This window comes from Cololabis saira, chromosome 3 (assembly GCF_033807715.1).
Source record: "Cololabis saira isolate AMF1-May2022 chromosome 3, fColSai1.1, whole genome shotgun sequence".
In the NCBI taxonomy this organism is placed as follows: domain Eukaryota; kingdom Metazoa; phylum Chordata; class Actinopteri; order Beloniformes; family Belonidae; genus Cololabis; species Cololabis saira.
Window position 1 is genome coordinate 17,796,200 of NC_084589.1, and position 24,798 is coordinate 17,820,997.

Here is a 24,798-nt window from a genome sequence, read left to right on the forward strand (position 1 = left end):
TGTGTGTGTGTGTGTGTGTGTGTGTGTGTGTGTGTAATGTGTGTTCCTAAGTAGATGCTGTCATTAATGTCTCCCTTTAAACTAGCATGAAACACTCCTCACAGTACTGATGATGCCGCTTCTAAAACCAGCTCTCTCACACACACACACACACACACACACACACACACACACACACAGAACTATCTCTCAAACACGTTACCACAGTGTGTAGCTGCAGAGTCACAGACTACTCCTCTTCTCGGTTGCTGAGCCCATAAATCATTTAGAACGAGGCTTCCCCTGAAGCCGTCTGTCTCCTCTGGCAGACAGCGTAACATCAGACTGACAGGGCCTCTGTGACACTGTGACACATTTATCTGACATACAAAAGGTTTGTTTCAAAGTCTCCTTCCACGAACAATCAAGTTTCAACATCTTTCTGTTCTATTCAACCATTCAACTCTTCAAATTTAATCTTTTAATAGTTGGCACAATTATTAACATGTGAAGCTAACATTATGTTTTACATCCTTTCCTTACTCTGAAAGATACAAAGTATATGTTTTTTTAGCATATTGCATTGTGGGGAGTATTTAAGAATTTAATGAGCAATTGATGTCCCACTTTTTATTTTTCTTTGTGTTTATTTCCTTACCATTAGTGATTTGTCTTACAAAAAGAAAAGGTTTGAATTTCAACCCAGTTATTTGACTTTGTTTCCAGCTGTTGTTTGAAAATCCATATCCCTCACTGTCAAACAAGTTGTTCTTTTTCAGATGGGTGAAGTTTTATTAGAACTAAGCAACATGAATAAAGTGAGAATAACAGAAATCATGCAGAAATAAAGATGGAGACATAGAGACTGCTGATGTTTTAAGCAGATTTTATAAGCTGCCCACTGGGAATGCCTGAGTGTGAGATAGAAAAGGAAGATTTGTTTGAGCTTTATTTACCTCTTACAATAACATGTGCATGTGCACTTGTGCTAACATGCACTGTTTTATCCTGTTAACCCACAGAAACACATAAGACAAACACATGCCGACCCGGGCACACTCACACTTATTTAAGTGGCAGGTGCGTGAAAGCCGAGCCAGTCTGTTTACACATTCATATTAAAGGGAACTTCCTCACTTTTGGGGACATTACGTAAACGCTTCCGGGACTTTTCTTTGAATTCCACAAAGACTTGGTTTAAGGCTGGGATTAGTGGTGGGATAAGCTGTGTAGTGGTGTATATATATATATATGTTTTAGAGTAAATGGTTGTTATGTCCCCTGAACCTATAAACTTCGGCATGTGCGCAAGTGCGTGTGTTGCTGTGTTCGCCTGTCTCACAGATCATCTGTCTGCATTCCAGGTAATTAGACCAGCCAGCAGCTGAGTCCCATTAGCTTTGATTACAGCATTCAGTACAACAGAGATGGGGGAGGGGCTGAAGAGAGAGGGAGTGTTGTACATTCTGACGTTTGGAGACATTAAATCAGTTACGAGAGTGTGTGCGTGTGTGTGTGTCGGGAATGTTGTCCAGGAGTTTTATGTCTACCCGTGGTGCTGCTTTTCTAAGCTGGGTCTTAATTTAGTCCGCTGGTTTTCAAAGTGAGAGGCGGTCCTCCCCGGCGGGGGCTCCAAGCTGTTTAGGATAGCGTTAGTAAACGGAGTAAAGAAATATGACATTAGTTATAACATAAGTTATCAAGAGGAAACCATGCAGAGAAGTTTAAATGCGTGGGATTTGATTAAAAGGAAAGATTAGAGATGTTGCTTTGAGGAATTTGAATGTTTGTTTTTTTCTTCATGAACTAATTAATCTCTTGGGGAATACTGTTCGTTTGGTTTCGTTCGGTTTGTCTGAATTTAAACAAACATAACCAATAAACTTTTTTTTTTTCCCCAAAACAGACTTAGAGATGTATATTTTGTAGTGTGACCTTTTTTCAAAAAATGTTTTCTTGTGTTTATCAAAATGAGAGGTCAGGCATTTTTACTATCGTACTAAAAACTGTAATCGAAAACCCTATTTGAGTCTTGGACCCGTCTCTGGTGGATCCAAAGAAAATAAGTAATCGTAATGGTTTTTGTGAATAAAAAGGTAGAACCAGATTGAATATGGAAGCATGAAGAAGGATCAAAAGCCACTTAACCACAGGAAATGACATTTGTGTGGTCACTTTGAAGAATAAACATGTAAATCAACAACGCAACATTTACCACTCCGCCAGTGTGTTGTTTAGTCTATGCATCTGACATCACCGACACTAAAAACATGACACAAATTGCATCCAAGCACAGCTGAATTGCTTAAATGTTGAGGCCTTTTGATCTGCATGCAGTCGAGGAAGTATTACATTCACCCAGGGCTTCTCTGGCTGCCTGTACCTCCACCCTTTTTTGTTCCTACTCTCTGGCTACATACCTTTTTTTGTCTTTATATATGCCTGACCCTTTTGGAGGGTTTCAGCGTCTCGACATTGGGTGATTGATTCCAGCTCTGGACAGCTGGGAGACAAGCAGCCTGCAGACTGGTGTGCAACGAGGGCTGCTCTCTGCTCAGTCTGTGATGAATTACGGGTCTCTTAATTCACAGTGGAGACAGTGTAAATGAAAAATGAGAAAAGTAGGCTAAGGTGAGAAACCATATTGAAACTGCAATCTCATGAGCAACATATGACAGCAGAGAGCACTGCAAAAGGCAAGAAGAAAGAGAAATATGTAAATTGGTGCGTAAGGTGTCTATTACCAACATTAGTGACAATAATGTCAGAGCTCCAGCCGTGTTTATCTGTGTGTAGCTCTGGTTATCCAGACACGCCTCTCTCATTGCTTCATACAGGTCTCGCAGAGAGTGAACATTCAGAGTTTGAACCCAGAGGGTAAAAAAGGAAAAACCCTCCAACCTATCTTAAAACTGAATTAGCCTGTGAATCATTGTCAAGAGTGATTCGATGTCTTTGAATCATTAGGGTTTCATTGTCGTTTTACACTAATTGAAGTCTCAGAGTGGAAAAACTACTCTTATATGCCATTGCATGACAACTGCCTCCAACTGCAATGCTCAATGTAGTATTTTACTTGTGTTTATTGATGGAAGGTTAGAGGTGGTGGCAGTGGTGAAACACAATCTAATGATATTACTCTTTTTGCTTTAACTTTCCGCACATTAATACGCAGGATAAATAACAAGCTATGGCACGGAATAGAGGCGTTCTGTTCGCTGACTTTGTGCCCTTGCTGTGGCTGAAACATACATCAGTGCAGTAATATATACGTTAATGATGCATGTAGGCAGATGAACACAAAGCTGAGTGGGTGTTGTGTTAAGATGTCTGTGGCTGGGAGAGCATCCATTACCTGTACGTCTGGCTAAAATGAAAACTAATACAAACATATCTGGTTTTATACTCTGCTTCAGTGACACTTTTTTTTTGGTGTGACTTTAACATATTTATTGACTCATGCTCTTAGACACATTTTTCTCACTTTAATGTCTGGATGGACATCGAAGTACTTACTGATAGAACTGTATTCTTACATCTCCGTAACAATGGATTGTTGGCATTATTAACAGACAAAAATTCAAGGCAGGAGGATATGACATAATAAATGTGACAACTTTAATGTAAGAAATGGTTAAGTGAGTTTGAACTCCTAAACCAGGCCTTGCCAGTATTTCACAACAAAGATGGTTTTTCTTTGTTATGCACTATGAGACGAGTATAGTTGGGGTATTCACTTGGTGTGAGATTAATATTATTTGAAGCCAGAAAATACAACATACTTGCCTTTAAAATTGAATTTTTCATTTTTTTTACCACAGAGAAAGCTTCTTTTTCGTGCTTTTCAGGTAATACGTCTCATTTCATCAGTAAAAGGCACACAAATAGAAATAAATACACTTTCTTTCCTGGGACTTCCTGAAATTTTTAACTGTTAAAAGACCTGAGTTTCTTATTCTGAAATGAAATATTGTTTATTTAGCTGAAAAATAATTGCCTGACAGAGTTTGGCACAAAGTGCTGAACCAAGACTCATCCTGGATAGGCTAAACTAATGCCTTGTGTACACCTTGTATTAAAATCCATCCTGAGCTATCTGATCACACATGGACAGGTCAAAGCATGCCTGTTTCTGCTGCACTATCTGCAAAGAAACAGGTGTGTGATTTCTCTTATGCGATGCACTAAACCACACCCAGTCACCTGGAAAACGTAGAATACCTTTCCTGTATCACACTTTACCATGGAGAATAACAAAAGGTTTCAGATGGCTTGAAACAAAATGGGATAGGCCAGAAATTAAAAGGAAGACTATTAATATAAGGACTTCTGATAGGCAAATCAAAACAACACAGACAAGCTGCTTGCTTGACACTTTAATACGAAATCACGGTCATGCAAAACCCTTGGTCCCTTGCGTGGATGACTTGTGACTAAACTGCTAAAAGAATGCGGCCACATGTGAGCCAGTCCCAGTGTGATTTAACAGGCCAGATCTGAACGCATCCTCAAATGTGCTCTGTGTGTATTTATAGCTCTACTTAAGATCGTTCACTTGTTTTTCTTTTTCTTTCTTTCTTTTCTTTTTTTAACCCAATCTTGGTAACCTCACCTGTCATCAACGAGTCTTTTAACGCCTGCACACAAACATGTGCATTTGAAGCAATTGCAGCAGATGAAGCAACGCAAAATTAAATGATGAGGTAATCAGTATGTAGCGTTGATTTCGCCAACTCTCCAGTCATTATGAAGACGGGTATAACATTTTTATCTCCATGGTTAATGAAACCCTGGGGATATCAGGGTTTAGAGTTTATAAAGTATTTATGATATGTTCATTAAGTATTGATTAAGCCGTTAGACTGCGTTTAGACACCCAGACAATCATTATGAAAGATTAGAACTCGGCCTCAGCAAGAGCACGGTAGGAAGGCAGAAAATGCAGGCAGGGAAGGAGGTTGCCAAGATGAATAGAAATGAAGGAAAATAGAGATGACTGGGGTGTGAAGACCTGCAGGAGTCGAGGCACAAAGGTTATGAAGGGAATGAGATGGGAAGAAAGGGAAAAGTTCTCCTCATTAATTATTAACTAAGCATTCAGATCGTGTTTTAGGCAGCAAGGCTACCATTAAAGGAGATTAGGTTTTAATCTTAAAGAGAGGAGGGGTGAATAGCAAGTAGGCAGAGGAGGAAAGGAGGCGGATGAAAAGAAAATTGGTAGAAGACAAGAGATGGAAAAGAGATATGCCAAGGGAGACCTAAGGAGAGGTAAGAATAGATTTATTAAAAGGGGAAGTGTGCATAATTGTTTGAACTCGGAACTTGCTTTTCTAGATCGCTCACTAGTTTTTTATCTGAGTGTTGTGTTGTTTTTTTGTGATTATTTTCTACTAGCCACTCTGGCTTTACTTAGTTTTTCCTCATTTTTTCATCCATTTATTTACAGTACCTTCTCATTCCCGTCAAGGTTGTCAGAGGCTGCAAAGTTCCATATCTGATGTGAAGTGTTTCTATTTGAGAGACAAACAGAAATGTAAAGAAATGAGGTGTTCAAGTACCGACTGCCCCCATATATGCATGCGCGCTGGTATACGGACAGACTGCTGGCATTTTCCACTGGTGTTTAACCACTGCTTTGCCCTTACTTTATCCTCTATATCTTCAGCAGGTGTTACATTGCAGGATCACCAGGAAGTAGCAGGGTAAGAGCTGCAAAAATCATGCAGCAATGAGGTTTAATGAGGCTGAAAACACAAGCTGACTGGCTGGCAGGCATGCTACTAAGTAAGGGTGAGGCACAGTTGGCCGAGAGCTGTTTCCAGCTCATGACAGATGTTACAAAGAGAGACACGGAGTGACAAAGAGATGGAGGCAAGGAGGGTACAGAGACAGAGAGGAAGGGGAGGCATTGAACATGCAGAGTGAGATATTACTGTGAGCTAACTTTGTGTAAACTGCAACTTTAAGCAAAGTCGAGCAAAGTTCATTGATATGTGGATGCGCTATAGCACTTCAGCTTATATCCCAGGTGGACTGCAAATATACTGGTTTTGCACTGAACTGTGCCTAGAGGTAGTGTGGAAAGCAATTTTAATTACCCATAAAAAGGCCTATATAGAAAATGCGCGGGTCTCGCTCTGTCTCTTTAATTCCCAGAGTATACTGTAAGATACAATTGACTTCAAGGATTTTCAGGCAGGAAGCAAAATAACCACCACAAACATCCATTACATTCTGCATTCAGATGGAAAGTGAAGAGGCTGCAGCTTCCCCTTTGTTTGTTCAAATCCACACGTATTACCCGTCTTAAATTAGTATAAAAAGGCCAGACGATGTGTGGAAGTCACTGGTGTAAATATTAACCAATATGAATTTGAGCCCAAATTTAACATTCAATATGTAATTACATTGGAGCGCAATCCTTTAAAATGAATTAAATGTCCCTTAACCAGCAAATGCCCCAATTATAAAGTCATGTGAAAAAAGATAGTGCACCTCTATTAATTGAATAATTTTACATTACCGGGAGATAATTATTAGTTATCTAGTCCTCACCAGATTTTCAAATTAGAAAAATGTAGACAGATATGTCATTTTTTATTGTTGAAATGAGGTTTTAAGAGCTGCTTAGGCCCAGATTATTCTTTATTACAGTGTGCCCTGATAAATAACACATCATAAATTAAAGAAGGGATACTTTATTTTTCACAGGACGGAACACTGAAAACCCTGTTGACTAAAGTTTTGCTGCAAATCCTACACAGAATCAGTGGGAGATTTCTGCATTGTCAGAGTAAGAGTTCATTTATATTGGCAAATAAGTATGCGTCTGCATCAATCTCCTCCCACGCAGAGTGAAGGATTTTGGGTATTTAATCAATGCAGACCAGCTTGCATTCAGTCCTGCAAACAGCTAGCAGCACATAACTCACTTGAGATGACACATACTTAGGTTAAATACTGGCTGGTTAGAAAGCTGTTGCAACGTTATCTGCAACAAATCTAATCTCAAAGAGTCTTTTTCTTCAAAAACAATTAAGAAAACAAGAAAAACCACAGGTGAAAAGCACAAACAATAGCTGTGCTGAAGATTCTTCATCATTTTAACAATTTCTGTTTACCACAAGGCAGATCCTTCTGTTTTTCACATCAGAGCAAAGCTTATGACACAACAGGAGCCCACAACTATAACGAAGAACAGCCCACACCAAATATTAGGAACAACATGCTATAACATGAAGATGTGCATTCGTGAGGCAACGATGCAGCGAAGCATACTCAACTCTGAGCTGTAAAGGTTGCACCTAGTACCACACCAGCACACTGCTAAATGCAGGATTTGGGCACTACTTCATCAGAAAATGTGCAGTCTCAACAACTACCACACAAAGACCAACATATCATAGAGGATACCTGAATGCTAATACAGTCCGCACAAGCAAGAACAACAACAACAACACAGACAGAACATAGGCAAGACAAAGCAGGTTTATCAGCACATTTGAGCAACAAGGAAATTCAACGTGCTTTGCATAATAAAAGTATGAATAGTGAGGAGGAGAGAAAAAAGTTACAGTGCAGTGGCAGAGTAAAGAAAAGTTGGATTTAAAGTAGAGTTACAATTCAGTATTAAAATGAACATTGTTCAAAGTTAAATTCAGAATAGCAGCTGTAAACAAATGAGTTTATAACCAGGATTTAAAAGAATTGATGGATACTAAGGACTTGTTTTGACACAACTTAGCCTCAGTGCTGAAAGGTTAAAAGTAATTAATGCATCAGTTGTGCTGTATTTGTAAGTTCTTTCCATATAAGTGATGGTTTTGGTGACAATATATATACCGTACTAGAGTCTTGGTAAAAGATACGAACTAGGTAGTGTTTCAAAATTATAATTTTCTCCCATGATTAGAACGTACACCAAATATATTTTGATTTCCTGGCCCTTTATTACATGTATCTGTTAAAATATTTGTTTTTTGGATGGAATGAGCTCCCAATCACTTTTAATCACATTTTATGTCTCACTATTTGCGTTTTATAAACAGAGGTTTTACGATCCCTTTCCTCTTGCCAGGGTAAAAGTGTAATGCACCGCATAAAGTCTGGAGCTAATTTGGAGCTAATATACTTTAGGTATGACATAGCTAGCTGATGTGCTCGAGTTTCTCCAGGGATTTCAAGAAAATTACTTTAACTTGGCTGTGTAGTGGTACCTTTTCTAACTTTAGCCTTATTCGCTTAAGACTGATTCCACTGCTGAACCTTTTCCCGGGTGTTTACATCTGTAAGAACCTTGACGTTTTTTTTTCTTCTGTTACAAAAGTTTTCTCACACTAATATGGTTCTTAGCTTAAATCTGTGTCAACCGAAGATTTAATGCGTTTTTTTTTCTTCTCTTTTTTGTTTTTTTAAACCCACTAAAAAACCTATGCGCTGCAGATTGCCACTGGACATAAAGTCTCATGAAGCTTTCGAGAAGGAATCTCAGTCTAAGGTCAGACACATGATTGTCGAAGATGATGAAAAAAAGAAATGAATACCCAGCCTTGTAGCAAGGATTAGACTTTGAGTGACATTAGTTCTTGCACGCAGATGAATCTAAGACCAACTTCCACAACTGTTACAGCTTATGTCTTTGATGTTTTTGTTTGTCTGTCACTGCTTTTGTGCATGCGAGTGCACGCAAGCACGCATACAGACATGAAAGACAATCCAAAGCCTCTTTTTTTTTTTTTTTTCTCATGTGGGAAGAAAATTGTGTCACCCTCTGTGCTGGATACTGCCACAGGAAAATTCTTGCTGACGCACAGAGAAATTCAGAATCCATCAGGAAATGTAAAATATTTCGGACTTCTGCAGTGAAGCTGTTCTCATCATTCGGAGTGACTTATTACATCGATGACTATGGTCACAGTCTTCCAGGCTTGGAGCTCCCACTCTTCAAACAACTCTGATGCATGCAAAGGAAAAGCCTCCATGGATAAACGAGATATTTAGGTTTTAAATGAGGTCCACAGAGGAGCTTTAATGTCACAAAAAGACAGAAGTCTCTCAGGAAAAACCACTAATGCACATGTTGGGTCTGCCGTAGCATGAAAATGACAAACAGAATAAACATCTGATATACACAGCTTACAAGAGGATATATATTGTATACATTTGTTTTTGAAAACACTGGGAGCAAAGTATGAATTGTGACAGTGTTGTCTGATAAAATGTTTCTTCCCAGGCACTTTAGTGTACTTATTGAAGTCTTTTTTTTTCTTATTTACAAATTCAAGCATGTATCTTTCTCAAGGCATCTCATAATGGTCAAGCATTCATCTTACCACCAAGATTTGCAAAGTCATTCCCAAATATATAATACATTGTTGCTATATATGAAAGATACACAATATTACTATAAACTCTTCTGAAACATCAGAAGAGTATTTAGAGTGACAGCAGAGATACACTGGGGGGCTCTCAGAACCAAATAGTTTCATGAAAATATGAAGTACCCGTATTTTCCGCACAATAAAGGCGCACCTAAAAACCTTTAATTTTCTCAAAAACCGGCAGTGCGCATTATAACGTGGTGCAGCTTATATAGGATAATTACGGTAATTTCTGTTACTGTAGTTGGGGATTTTGGGTAGGCTTCTGTAGTTGATGTCGCCGAAGTAACGCCACTAAAAACGGCGGTAGAAAAACCTAATGATTTATTACAGTCCCACATGACTTGTGTAAAGACCCCCAAAATGGCACCTTTAGAGAGACACGCGTTCACGAGTTCAAACTCAAGGCTGTCAGCCACGTGGGAGCAGTGGATGGCGGAAGGGGAACACACGTTTACCACAACGGGACGGCAGCGCGTCGTACACCACCATCCACCAGTGGATTGCGGATGCCTGGGCTGATATATCAGCCTCAACTGTGGTCCAAGCTTTCACAAAGGCAGGAATCGTCACAACGACGTTCAAAACACAGCAGCGATGCTGACTCGCATAATGGCAAGTCCCTCGAGATTTCGAGGGATTCGGGGATGGGGAATGAACTGGAAAAGTTCTCCTCTGCGTTTGTTTTGGGAGTGAACGAAGTTTTCAGAAAGCTGGTTTTTATTTTGTTAATAAAGTTTGACTTACGGTACTTTTCTTCTTGTTTTTTTTTTTAATTTCCTGTAGCACAGCTGCATCAGGTAGATACTAACTCAACCCCAGCCAGTATAGTATGGTATCTTACCATATGTGCTGTGCGCCTTATAATACGATGCGCCTTATGGTGCGGAAAATACGGTAATGGCTTGAAATTACGCCTTAGTAATTTGAAGACTCATGCGTGTGTCGTGCTTCCTTGTAACAGGTTCTGTGAAACGGAGCACTGTACATAAAACCCTCCTCTACATCCTTACCTCTTTAATTTGCAAGCACCACACACAGACACTTTGGTCTCCCGCAGAGCATCATTTGAATGGAGTGCTGCCAAACACAGCTCAAATAATTGAACTATACTTGTCTGACTAACTGACTGGCACATAAGAGAGAGTTTCCCTCATTCCCGTGGAATAATTTAACGTTACTATGTTATCATTTATCAACCCGGAGGGGATTTCCTTATTACTTTAAGGGATTTGGGCATGGAGCCAGTGCAATGTGGGGTTTTTTAAGAAATCTTATAAGCAGAGGACAGTTTGTCACATGACTTCAATGCAATATATTCTGCAATGATTTAGTCATAGAAATGTAAATAACTATACTGAATATATTGATACTAAATAATTATATTCAATGTATTTTCAGCCACAACCTAGCTTCTTCTTTATTTTGAGAATTTCATTCATTTGACTGGAAATATAAATATTGTGTAGATGTGTTGAGTGTGTAATGCCTGTCCTCCTTCACAGTCAGGTTGTGTTATATTAGGTCTTAATTGTTCCAAGAATAGTGTAAAGTTGAATTATTTAAAGTAATTATCATTAATGAATAAGTTGCATAAACTGATTCCACATATTTTTCCACTGTCTTTAAGGAGAAGCTGCATTTATTTTAACCCAGGAGCAATTGTTTAAGAAGCATTTTCTGTTAATGTTCAATTTCCTTATACTGCAGAGTAATATGCATCTTCTGTTTTACAGTTGGCACTGCAGCCAATGAGAAGCTTCCCCTCATCTTCTTCTACCGTCTCTCCACAGCAACAGGAGCAGGACCCCACCAACCTTTACATCTCCAACCTGCCGGTGTCGATGGACGAGCAGGAGCTGGAGAACATGCTGAAGCCCTTCGGTCATGTCATTTCCACACGGATACTGAGGGACGCCAGCGGCCTGAGCAGAGGAGTCGGCTTTGCCAGGTGTGCTCTCAGAGAAAGATCTCACCGTTAGTCAGAGTGACACCCACACTTTGTAGGGTAAAAGGCCAGTCCATGGTTTACACATTCATGTCTTTCAACTGACTTGAAAAAAAGTCTCTGTTTTTAACAAAATGACAGGGAAATAGAAAAGGAAGGAAAGAAGAAAAGGTAATCTGTGTTGATTTTTAGTACTTCTGGAATTATGAATTATAAATATATGGAAAAATACATCTCCTCCTACACAGCTTTTAAAGTCAGGGAGTGGGCACAGTCATAGAACTGGAGTTGCACCCAATAACTGCTAAGCCTTGTTCAGATGCACGTGTTTATCATCTTTGCAGACTAGGGCAGACGAGGACATTTACATCACATGGATCCATGTGGACTTCCATAATAGCATGAATTGCGGCTCATGAGATTTACTAAGCCTGGCAAATTAGTTTTTGGAAGTAATGTAGAAGTATCACGCATGGTCAACTCTGCATGTTGCTATTTTAATAATCACTCTCACAAGATCCACTAGATTTACTAAAATTCTCACTTCTCTAACCCATGAGAAAAAGGTCATTATTAAATCATTAAGTTCTAATCTGCGAGCATAGCAAGAATATTTAAAACCTTTTAAACTCGGCCAACAGGCAGCAATTACCAGAGCTTCCTTTTGTTTAGTTTTTTTTATGTAAAGGCTACAGATTTTGGAAGTGAAGACATGTAAACCCTTCATACATAACATAAACCCCTTCCCATCAGTAACCCCAGGACCTGACACGACACACTTGAAAATGCTGACTAATAAAGTTCAACTGGAAAAACCATGGAGCGTTGAAGGAAATGAACAATAAATGAAGGAAGAGAGGGAATCTTAATGCACTAGGTCTTACGAGACCCTTTCTTTTTGCTGATGTCTTTATTCTCATTTTATCCACCTACCATGGATTTATTCTTTTTAGCGAAGCATTTTTCTGACAGTTTCAAGAAAAGTGCTGAATAAATAGAATGTTTCGATAAAAATATCATTATCATCATATAGGAAGGTCTCAGGTGGGGCTTAGATTTCATCCAGGTAATTATGAAAAAACGTGTCTCGGTGATAAATATGCTGTGATAATACCTGTCACTGGCATTCTGAATAAATTGCCTCCTTCCAGCATCACCTCCTCCTCTTCCTCCTCCTACATGTCATCAAGGGCAAAATTTAAGACTTGCTTGTTTCAGCAGCAAATATTCAAATTTTTGGGAAGCAGACGATATCTGGTCCTTTGATTTGTAGTACTGACGCTGCGTTGATGTGAGGGGATTTACTTCTAGTTTTCAGTTACTGGAAAGTTACTGGAAAAGATAAATGAGAACGTACACATTGACTCATATTGCACATAAATAATACAGATTGATAAGTGGTCCAGATACTGTAAATTAAACGCAAAGAGACAGCAATCAGCCTGATTTTATTAATTGGTATTAACAGCAAAATACATTTCCCGATCCAGTTCCACATAACTGCAGCACTGGCCCCCTCACCCTTTGCAGGCATGTGTGTGTAAGCGTACGTCTTCTCGCTTACATCGGAGAGTGTGCCAGTGATTAGAATGCAGTCAGGGATTCATTCTGGGTCACTGATTATATGAAGAAAACCCAAGACCCACACAGAGACATGCATGCTCACATCTACAAACACACACAAACCCCTCAGTCACCATTTTTCTCTTCTGCACAAAAACACACACAATGACACACTGGCTCTTGCTTGCCAAGCAGGCAATTAGTCATTGAGCTGTGATTGGGTGAGCAGAGCTGAATAGGGGCAGACAAAGAGGACATGACACACAACAGATCAGACTGAATGGAGCTTTTAAACTGGGACAAAGGAGAGGAAACCCCATAGAAAAGACAGTCGCACATACACACTCACAGACCTACCTAAGGCATTTTTCACCGGAAATACATTGAAAACCAAGTACTAATACTCTTAGGGCCCGATTTACTAAGATCCTAAATAAAGAGTACTAAATTGCGTGTGCACTGAAAAAGTTTGCGCGTGCAGTTGTTGCGTGTTTTGCGAGTGATCAACTAAGATTGCGTGCGCAATTGATAACAGGTGCAAACTGCAGTATTTAAATTAGGTGTTGCGTGTCTTAAGGTTTGCGCCATGGAGAGTCTGGATGGAAAGCACAGTCACAAGTCACAAGCGCAAAATGAAATTGAACGAGTTGGAGTTAGAGATATTAGTGGAAGAGGCAAATAAACACATTCATGAACTACAGCAAAGAAATTTAAACATTACCAAAAGAAACGCAATATCGGAGAAAACCTGCGATAGAATAAATGCTGTTGGTAACACAAAAAAAAGAAAAACGTCTGGTTTTTCATATTTCAATTTTAGGCACAGATCAAAAATACGAAATAGAAAAACGGGCCACAGGACCGAATTTGATTTTAATATTGAATTGGTCGGGTTTACGTGATCCGGCGGTGCTCGGCATGATCTGAGGAGAAAAAGACATCAGCTATAGGCTATCAGACGCAGAGCTGGAAAGCGCTTTGATTCATCTATTTATGAGTTAAGTTTTTATTCAGATGTCAACAGTATATTGCAAATAGTATATATTGTATAGCAAACACTGACAGTAAATGTGTGACAGACGGGACCAGCATCCGAAAGAAGAGACGTGTTCAGAACAGCGCACAGCGCACACTACAGGCTGATTTATGGTTCCGCGTCACACCAACGCAGAACCGACGGCGTAGGGTACGCGGCGACGCACGCCGCCCCGCGACCCTACGCGTCGGCTACGCCGTCGATTTAACGCAGAAGCATAATTCAGGCGAAGCTGCAGTCTGTCTGCGCTGATCCTGCACAGCAGGTCGGAGCGGATTTGGTCATGATGTTTAACCTGTGTTTTGTGATTAATAAGCACGGGTTTTAATTAAATGTAATTTACGAAGGATGATTTCACGTTCAATAAGATAAGTAATCAATAAAATACAAAGTTTTGGCACAAAGGCTTGGCCTGCGTGTGGGCGAGTGGAGGGGGGCACAATAAGAGAAGGTGGCAAAGATATAAGGCGAAGAACTAAAGAAAAAGTGACCTTTTAATAAAACTTGTGCAACCATTTTTAAAATAGCATGCAGCAGAATAAAGACTCTCTCTCTGCGTATTCTTTGATTTTGGATGTCGCCTCCTTGCCACAATAACAGCAGCAGCAGATTAGCACCTTCCTTTCAAACGTATTAAATACAGACGCAATCACAATACGCGCAATTACTTTCAGGCTTGGTAAATCTCATTGCGCGTGGTAAATGGAGCAATTTGCATCTTCCCCTCCCAGTATTTAGCGCGTTCTGGCGGGTACGCCCCATATTGATTATTCATCAGGGCAAAAGTACTAACTGAATTGCGTGTGCAATTTTGCGCATTTCAGAGACGCAGTCCTCTTTGCACGCTGTTAGTAGATCAGCTGGCACTTTGGTTTGCGGGTGCTGTCAAGTTTGCACACGTTTTAACACACGCAAACCTTTAGTAAATCGGGCCCTTAATAGGCAGGCGTTTAGTCTTACTGAAATATTGGACATCCTTGCCAGCACTCCACGGCACTCCGCATATCCACGTACAGTTCACTCACTGTTGCACATTTTTTGGGAGCCATACAAGTGTTTTTTTACCTGTGCTATGAAGAAATCTTGGTCCTGAGGCCCATCTTCTCTCTCTCTCTGTTGCAGGATGGAGTCAACTGAAAAGTGCGATGTGGTGATTCAAAATTTCAATGGGAAGTTTTTGAAAACGCCTCCAGGCATGACGGGTAAGTGTCAGTAGAATAAACAAAGTTGTTCTCACACTAAATTTAGTTCTACGTGAAATTGAATGCATGCAGTACATTTTGGCTGTTACACAATGTTGTAGCATAAATACATTGCTTTTATCAAAGTGGGAGTTTAGTAAATCAACACACCTTCATGTTTTTTATCTTTTATTAGACTTTTAATTTTGGTAATACCTCTATTTTTTATGAATTAATTCATGTTGTAAATATATATGTCATCTTTTTATATTTATCTATGTCTGAAGCTAAGACATCATTGAGTTGATTTAGTTGCAAGATCAGCGTGATTACTTCTTTCTCTGTGCAAGACCGGATTGGACACGCTCATGCATGAGGCACGTGTACATACATAGACAGACGTCCCCTAAAGCAGTCAATCTGTCTCTGATTGTCCCCAAATAAACAGTGAAAACTTGTTGTATTTTTAACACATAAAAAAGGAGGAGGACCAAAGTGAAAGGGACAGAATGAGAGCAAAGAGATGAAGATATGAAACGCTTGGGTACAGAAAGAGAAAAAATAGGTGGGAAAAAAACAGTAATCAAAGCCTGAATAATTTTTGTTATGTGATGATTATAATGAAAGAGCTCAGAGTTAAAAACTATTATCACAATATAATATATATATATATATCGTATATATATATATATCGTATAAAAAAATGTCATATGAGAATATCATACTAATACAGGTATATGAACATTTGGACACATTTACTGTATCAGATTAGAATATACTGTATTAAAAGCCTCTGGAGACCAAGCTGGACTCCTACACCTCAATGCAGCATATTTAAATAATCTACATCTGCAATGGACCTTTAATCATCTCCCTCTGGAAGTTGGTGCAATTATGCGATCACTGCTAGTCTGCGCTCATGGCATTTGTCCTCATTGTCGATCTCTTCAATTGGATTTCAATTGTTCTTTTGAATGCCTTTCATCCGTCCCATCATACACTTTTCTTGGCCGCTGTCTCCTAAAAATCAGCCGTTGCTTGTTGACATGAAATACATAATTACTGGTGCACTAGCACAGAAACGTCTACACGGACTCCAAATTTAAAACTCGGGCATATTCCAGAGTACAGTAGGAGCTTTACAGTCCGTTGATAGACTCAGTCAGCGTTCTGAAAACTTGTCTGACAAGCGCTTAAATGGAGCAGACTTTCATCAGTTTGCAAACGATCCACACAGCAATATTTAGAGCTCTTCTACTGCATATTTTCATGTTAACAATGGATTAAATGATTTTGTGCAAGCTGAAGGGCCAGACAACAGCAGTGAAGAACCCAAAGGGTATATGATACCAACCACTTCACTCCATGATGTATTTGCATCTTATTGAGCTTAACCCAAGTGGCTGAGCATTTAATTAATGCACAAGTAGACCCATGTCTTCTATACCCACCAAGTAGCTGACCTCCATAATAAATCAGATGCAGCGCTTGTCTTTCCCCCTTTTTTTTTCTCTTATACAGTTTGTCTCCTTGTATATGTATTAATGCACATTACATTCTTACAGCTCACAGATTAGTGGAAGGAAATGAACCACTTCATCTCTCTATAGACCCTCTAAACACTCTTACACACACATTGTGCTTACCGATTTTATTAATCCACTCAATCCAAAGCCAGGTTCATCTGAATAATAAAATCACATCAGATCCATTATGTGCTCTTAAACCATATATCACACCTGGATTCTTATTGTCGTGAAGTCCAGTGTCCTTGTAAACTGAAAGAAGGTTGTCTCTAATTAGCAAAAGCACATCCCCCGCAATATCCATAAAGGACATGTAACTGCAGGAAAGTGCACGCACACAGAAATCCCACACAGAAGGTGAAAAGAAAGTCAAGAGCAGCCGACTAAAGGCAGAAGGGAAGAATTTGTGGCTAGTACATCAATAGATATCACCTACAGAAAGTAATACACTTTAAAAGAAATAAAGATATGACCAGAAAAGAATTCTATGTGTTCTTTCCAATTAATTGTAACATACACACAATATAGAAAAACATTGTTGTAAGTTGTATATTCAAGTTAATATGACTTGATCCTACAAACAAACAATGATACAATGAGAGTCATTCTTGGAATAGAAATCAATTTTTTCTTGGGTTTATAGTCCTGCATCTTTGGCAACACCCTTGTTAGCACAAACACACAGAACATCTCTAAAATATAAAGACTTTTTTACGCATCCTGGGAAGTGGGGGATTCAGAGGGATGGCTGTTGAGAGTTGCAGAGGAGCTTAGCATTCATTGAGTGGTAGTGCAGTTGAAATATTGGAAGGGATCCGGACCTCGGTGCACGCCTGCCCCCAGTCTGTTGAGGCTTAAGTGGTGAAGGAGCAGTAAATATGTCGTTGCGACAACACGGTCAGCTAACGTTTCCTTACTTCCTTACTGTATAAGTGTGCTCTTAAGTGTCTTAGGATTTTGTTCTTACATAAATCTAAGATAAGAAAGCAATAGTAAATGTCAAAGAACTCGTAAAACTGCACAAGTGAGCTTTAAAACACATGTTCGTCTCAAGAGTGGATGGATGAAGAGGTCCAGCGATACCAAAGGTCACCCCTTCGTATTAGCTGGAGGTCATGTTCTCCCTGAGTTGTGTCTTCAGGTCTCACTATTGACGCCAGATTGACGTATTGAGAGGCTACAGTTATATTTTAAACTCTAGCTGCAGGATAAAGTGCTGAAATTGATCACATAAGCAGAACTTCCATCAGCCTTCGCTACCAGGAAGTCTATTGATCTGCAGCTTTTTGAGTCTTCCAGGTGGTGTTGTTCATATAAATAGAGGAGATCAGATATATAGTTTCATCTCCCTTATGTTTACTTATAATTCAGACAGAAATGTAATAAAATCTGATTTGGCAAATCCATACTACTTTTTTTTTTTCACGAAATCTGAGATATGCAGTCTGTGATCTCCGGAGTATAAAAAGCGTTTAAAATATTCTCTACTGTTCAGAACGCGTCAATACTGTAAGTGAGAAAAGTTGCTCTGCAAATTTGACTTCTTAGTCTAAAGTGTAGAAGCGGTAATCACTGGCTATGTATTTACGCTGGGTTGTGGGCCTGTCTCCTCTGTTTGTCATTCAATAATAGTCTGCCTCCATACCGAGTGTAGAAGTCCGAGTCAGTAGGAAACCGTCTCTATCTAGCCATAAGGAGCACAGATGCCGCACGGTTTCTAAATGTGATATAAAGATAAATCTGTCTCATCCTCGGTGACAGATTTCGTGAGCACTTGGTACAGATCTGTAAGGAAATTCATGTTGTCTTTGAAAAGTGGATAAGTGATGATTCTTTATTCCCTTTGATTTCATGAACAATCATGAGAGGCTGCTCCTGCTTTATTATTTACAGGCAAAGTAATGATTCATCTCCCAATCATGTAATGATCGGGAAATGAATCCCCCCCACACGCACATCCTTTTTCTGTTTTAGTTAATTCATTATTTCCTCCCTTTCTGCCTCCACATCACACATTTTAACTTCCATTCCTCCATCGCTACCACTCCCATGATATTTCTTCCTCCCCCAGAGGGCACTCTTCCTTTCTTTTTTTTTTCTTTTTTCTTCTTCTTTTACACCCATTCATTCTGTTTATTTTCCCCTTCCCTAGCTAATAGTTGTATTTGTCCACGAGCACCATAAAGGAAAGACAAACAGTGCGAGGGAGATTCCACATCCCAGAGATGGCCCTCAATGAGCATGAGGCATTACTTCCCCATTCGTTGTGGAACTTCATCAATACAACGATAATTAATGTTAGAATGCTGATAATAACACTGCACTCTCTGTGGTACTGCACTGTCAGAGCTTGTTTTAGCTTACATCTGTTATGTGAACGTGTGGGCCACATTATTATCATGTTCTGAAAGTTGTAAAAACAAAACTTCTTGTTCCTTGAGCTGCTCTCAGGGGATGTTTTGGATTTGTCACTTGAAATGAGAACAGCTGAACAGGCGTAGTATGGGACATCACAGCATCTAAGGTGTAAATATCATCCGAATCTAAACAGATTTTCTGTCTCAGCCTCCAGTCTGTTTTGGTGTTTAAGTAAATTTGTCCCTTAGATTTTTATTGCCTAAACAATGAACATCCATCCACCTATCCATCCAGTTCATCCCATCCCAGATCAAACCTCTCAGCAAACGCTGTCTCTGGGTGGAGGAACCCTGTGAACAGGTTCCCAACCCGGCACTGAATTAGCATTTTAGAGAAAAACGTTTTCATTTCTGGCGACAAATTCTTGGTAGGGCATCCTCTCTTGTGTGGTGCTTGAGAATGTAACTATTTGGAGTGCATGTCATTTCTCCTGAGGCTTTGAACTCTTCAATGTCTCGAGTCTTAAATAGAAAAAAAAGCGAATGCATTCCATTCATCCCAGTTCACTGGTTCCCCCTTTAGTCTCTTTTGCGGATTGGGCTGCATTTTTCAGCTGAATGATTTCCCTTGTTGTTTGCTAATGGATTGGATTTTATTTTTAATGGGAACTTTCCCATGTGAAGAACTGGGTCCCACAAATTGTATATATTGTAAATTAATTCTGTCATTGTGTCTAAGAAAAATTTTGGGAGTACCACATTAAAAATAATGGAGTTTCTAAGACCACCATGTTTTGTTGTAATGAGGAATCTAATACATGCATGGCTCCGACGCTCCAATGTGACTATGTATTTCAGTTTTTTGTTCCAAACTCTACTCAACATCAACCCACACATTTAAATGTATGTATTTATGTGACAACAGGGATCATCGCCACTGCACTTTGTTTGACAGAAACGACTTTTTTATGCTGATAACTTTCTACATTCTGCTTTTAGGAGCTTTGACTGTTAATTTACGTAACAGCCATAACGCGGAGAGGTTTTATCCACAAACACTTACAAGTCAGGAACACACTGGGAGACAATCCAGGACTACAATTCTTTCCCCAGGAAGCTTTCATATTCAACTGGAAAATTTTGCTTTCCAGTTAATGTGTTAATTTCAAATTTAACTTAAAATTTAACAGTTATAAAATATAGTAGATCTCATGATAAATTTATAGCAATTCGTAACCGTATTTTGCTTTAAATGTGGTGCGACTGGAGTTACAGTACCTGTGGGTCTCAACCTTTGCTCGTATTTCCTTTGCCTCCTGTTTTCTTTCCTCTCTTGTGTGCTTTTTACCAGAGCTAAAATAAATGTTTGTTTGCTCTGCTGGAGTTTCAACAGTTTCTTTAGTGCCCTACTGCAGTTTGCAATATCCCACAGCTCCACTGACTGTTAACAGTATGTGATCTACTCTTCACAGTACAAACCACCCAGCTTGTTACCAATAAACATGTCCTGTCATTTAAACATAAAATGTCATGGATTGGAAACTCCATTTCAACTCAATAAGCACTTTTCCTTTTACCCCACTGCATTCTCATGTAGCTATTCTGACGAGCACTGGTCAGTCTCACGATGCACATTGTGGTTGAGGTAAATACAGCACCCTTGATTCCCAGCTTTGTCCGTGCCTTTTTATTATGTTTAAACTGCTTATTGCTGTAACAATAGGATGCCCCAATGGTTATTATTATTTTCTTTACCCAAATAACACTCAGAAAATACAAAAGATTTTTTTTTTTGTGAAATAATTGAGTGCACAAAGCTGCAACTCTGTGATTGGTAAATTGAGCTGGTAAAACAGCTATTACAAGATTTGGCTAAGAAATAAAACATTCCAGTTACAAAGGAGGACAAATGTTACTTGTCTAGTGTTGTATTTTTCTCTTTGCATCTCATACTTTCATTTATCATGGGTCTTGGCAAAAACGTAGGTTGTTCAGTAACAGCAAACTCATTTATAGTAGCAAAACACCACTTACATTGTAGCTTAGTAGTTGGGTGTTTTTCTTCTTTCTTTTTTTTCAATTTACCTTAACGTGTATCAGGCTTATGTCTGCTGCATTTGTCAAAAGACGTGCAGTAAGACTAGTTGTGCTAAGGTTGATGCTCGGCCAAACAACAATGACATAAGAGTATTTGTAATTGCTCATGTTGCTTTCTTATTTCTTTCATCTTTCTTTATAAGTACCAGTTTGTATATTGTCAAAGACATACAGTATGGATAGTTTGTGTGTGTTTCCACGTTGTTCATTCATCTACGGGCTATAACCTGGTATGCAAGAATGTGGAAGCAGTAAATAAAAATGTCTTTATAGGAAAAGCCCAGTATGGCCCATGTGCAGATAAACCAGACCCTCGTCCTGCAGCAGTCTCAATCCAAGCTCCAGATGCTCCAAAGCAACCAACACATTTGAGCACTGTTGATGTATGTCTCTGTGTAGGCGTGTTTGTGCATGTAAACACTGGCTCGTAGCACTTGGCCAGTGTTTAATGTCTGAGGCCATTTTGCAAGCCCAGATATAAAAACAAGACAACAACCTACTGTGTATTATCATTATTATTATTTCATTTTTTAATGCCTGTGTGATTTATACAATAATCAGGGCTTATAAGAAAGAGAATGAGAACCATATTCCTCATCTTTCCCGCTAGAAATCTCCTGTTATCGTGCTGCACTTTTTGTTCACTTGATGCTAATTTGAATTAATACTTCAGAAGTGAATGAATGAGCAAAGATGTGGTGATTTATTCACTAGCCATTCATTACCAGGGGCCTGTCGGCTCTTTAGGAATTTAATTTGCTCCAGTACTATTTTACATTTTTGCATAACCGCTTCTAACAAGAAATAGCCCCCTATTTTTAATTCCTTTAAGTCACAAACCATCAGAGGTGTGATTTTTATGCAAATATATACTGTAGGACCAAGTACTAGTTTTAGATCAGTCAGTTTGTTGCCTGTTCTCAGGGGGGGGGGGTTCCTGACAGCAGAATCGACATACTGTAGTCTGTGTGACTGTCTCTGTCTGTCACTTCAGTAAACGAAACCGAGTAAAGATATAGCTTTCAAATCTGTATCAAGACTGCAGTCAGTCATCCTGTCAAACCGTCTCTCAGTCATTTGTCATTGTTCCGAGGATGGTAAAACTGACTTAAACCCAGAACACAGGTTCACTAGGCAGGGTGATGTGGATTTATTACAAAAGTGCAAATAAAAGAAAAAAAAACTAATCACAGACTCCAGCTTGTAATGTCCAAACTGGTGGACAGGAAGCAGCCTGCCAGACAGGCAGGTCGGACAGATTAGCTGTGGCAGAAATCCTAGGAACAGGGAGGATATGGAGCATTAGACAGGCTAGAGATCGAAAAGGCAAAAATCCAAAACGTCTCTGAATTATGAAGGTCAGACATGGTTGTTGTTACTGGACCGGTACAAAACAACAATCCTGTGAAGAGTGAAGGAGCAGAAGAGCTGGGTCGATATGTTGCAGGATAACAAGCTGATGCCACACGTTATGCCAGAGAGCCGAGGCCATGCCCATAACACATAGGCACAGGCAGGGGGGCTTCAGGCATCTGCTCAGACACGCACATCTGTGTTTCAATCATGTGTTTCAATCATCCAGTTGTATATATATATATATATATATATATATATATATATATATATATATATATATATATATATCTTAAATTAATTATTTGGATTTTTTTAAACAGTATAGTTTAAAAGATTGTGCTACCTTAAAAGTATTTCTCAGACATAATACCGCTTTCACAAATATGTGAAATGACCATGACTTTCTTAACCTTCTGGCATAGTTATGGTTTGCAGTGTTTGAGAATTGCGTCGGGACCTTAAAAGGCAACAAACCTCTCCCTCGACTGCCGTGGTTATCCAGGTGAAGAGTTCTGCCTCAGGAGTTATGTTTCTTTATTTCTTTCTTTCTTTTTTCATTTTCTTTCTTTTTTGGTTTGGCTACAAAAGCATTATTAAAAAGAATCATGTAGTTTTGCTAACTAGTCCTAGAGAAACAGCTTCAAGTGGAAATACACAAAGTCGTGTATAGTTAAGCCGCACATGATTCACTGGAAATGACCCAGAATGTCCAAACTGAAAATCTTGGAACTGTACCATCCCTCCTCCCACCAAATGTTGAATTTTGTCTGTATTTATATGTTCATGCTGACTACGCTGTTAACTATTGGTATTGTTTCTGTGGTGCTGGCTTGTAACCTCAACACATCATTTGCTTCTATAATGTGACGGGGTGTTGAAAACATTTTGTCACTACACATGGGAACAAGCCTCTCTCTGGTTTTGTTGTTTTTCCAGTGGCATTGGCATACGACCATCATTGATTGGCCAAACTGCAGCTTTGCAATTCAGCAGTGTCACTACCCCGATTTCCACTGGAAAACTGTGGAGATAAAATGTGACAATTTCAAGAGAGAAAGTTTAGTCAGGAAATTATAATTATTATCTGAGTTCGGAGAATCCATCTTTTTTGGTAACACTTTATAATAACTATCCATTATAACTAGTTAATAGATCATTAGTAAACAGTTCATTAATAAGCTATTAATGAGTTGTGAAGTATTTGTTAACAGTCTGTTAAGGATCCATAATGGTGCTTATAGATAGTTAAAAGGTCATTAATAAACTGATAGTTAATGAGTTCTAAATGACTTGCTAAATAACAGTTAACAGTTTGTTAAGGATTTATAACTGTGCCTTATAGATAGTCAATAGATAACTTACAAGCTGTTAGTTAACGAGTTATGAATGACTTGTTAACTGCATGTTAATGATTTATACCTATATCTTATAAATTAGTAATAGATCATGAGTAAATCACTTACTAATGACTTGTTAGGTATCAGTTAATGACTTGTTAAGAATCAGTTAATAGTTTATATACGTTATTGGGACGTTATTCTAAAGTTGCAACTATTCCTCATTTATTAATTGTTAGTAAATGAGGAATAGTTGCAACTTTAGAATAACGTCCCAATAACACACATAACCTAATAACTAATACTTAACTAATATATTAACTCACACTTTACAGATCAGTTGTTAATAGTTTGTTAACCATCTACTAATACCAGTGAGTAGATGGTGTTTTATTTATTGACACATACTGAGCCATCACATGGCAGAACAGCAGTATAAAAGGTTTGGACACTTTTTGTGCAAGACATAAAAACAACATACCAGTGAAACTTTGTAGAAAAGCAAGTGGATGGAACCATAATTTGATGTGATATTTAAAGTATCACATTTTTGTACCTCAACTTTGTTTCACCCATAGGCTTTTCTGTGTACTGTATTTTACCAAAGAAACACCACGGATGAAATGTTGAACATTGAACATCCTCTGTTATTTCCACACACGTCACTCAGCTTCCTGAGTCTCTGTGACTAGCTCCCGCCAAATTACACGTTTGAATTGTATTATAGGTCGGGGGTGACGAGGGGGAAACAAGCCAATCATGATTGTCTCATGGGCTGGGGGAGGAGCCACCCGGCCTCCTCCATCATATTGGCTGGTTGTCACCTTGTCAATCACCCCGCATCACACTGTACTTTGATGAGTGAAAACCGGTGACAACCTAGAGAGGACACGCCCAGACACGCCTTCACTCGCTCAGCAAGCTCACTGGATGGGCAACTAGCATTAGCTAGCTGTACCGTGAACAGGATGAATACACGGTCTAGTAAAATGTCCGACAGCAGTGTTCCCAGTAGCGATGCGCAAAATACCGAGATAA

General features: G+C 39.1%; 1 protein-coding gene across 3 annotated transcripts in view; it reads left to right on the forward strand.

The window, feature by feature from the left end:
• LOC133426545 (RNA-binding motif, single-stranded-interacting protein 3-like) overlaps positions 1-24,798 on the forward strand; it is a 144,935-nt gene that overhangs the window by 86,471 nt on the left and 33,666 nt on the right. For all 3 annotated transcript variants that reach the window (XM_061716390.1, XM_061716389.1, XM_061716391.1), the window contains exons 6-7: positions 11,153-11,310; positions 15,029-15,108. In XM_061716390.1, coding sequence (XP_061572374.1) covers positions 11,153-11,310; positions 15,029-15,108 — 238 coding nt within the window. The remainder of the gene's footprint in view (positions 1-11,152; positions 11,311-15,028; positions 15,109-24,798) is intronic.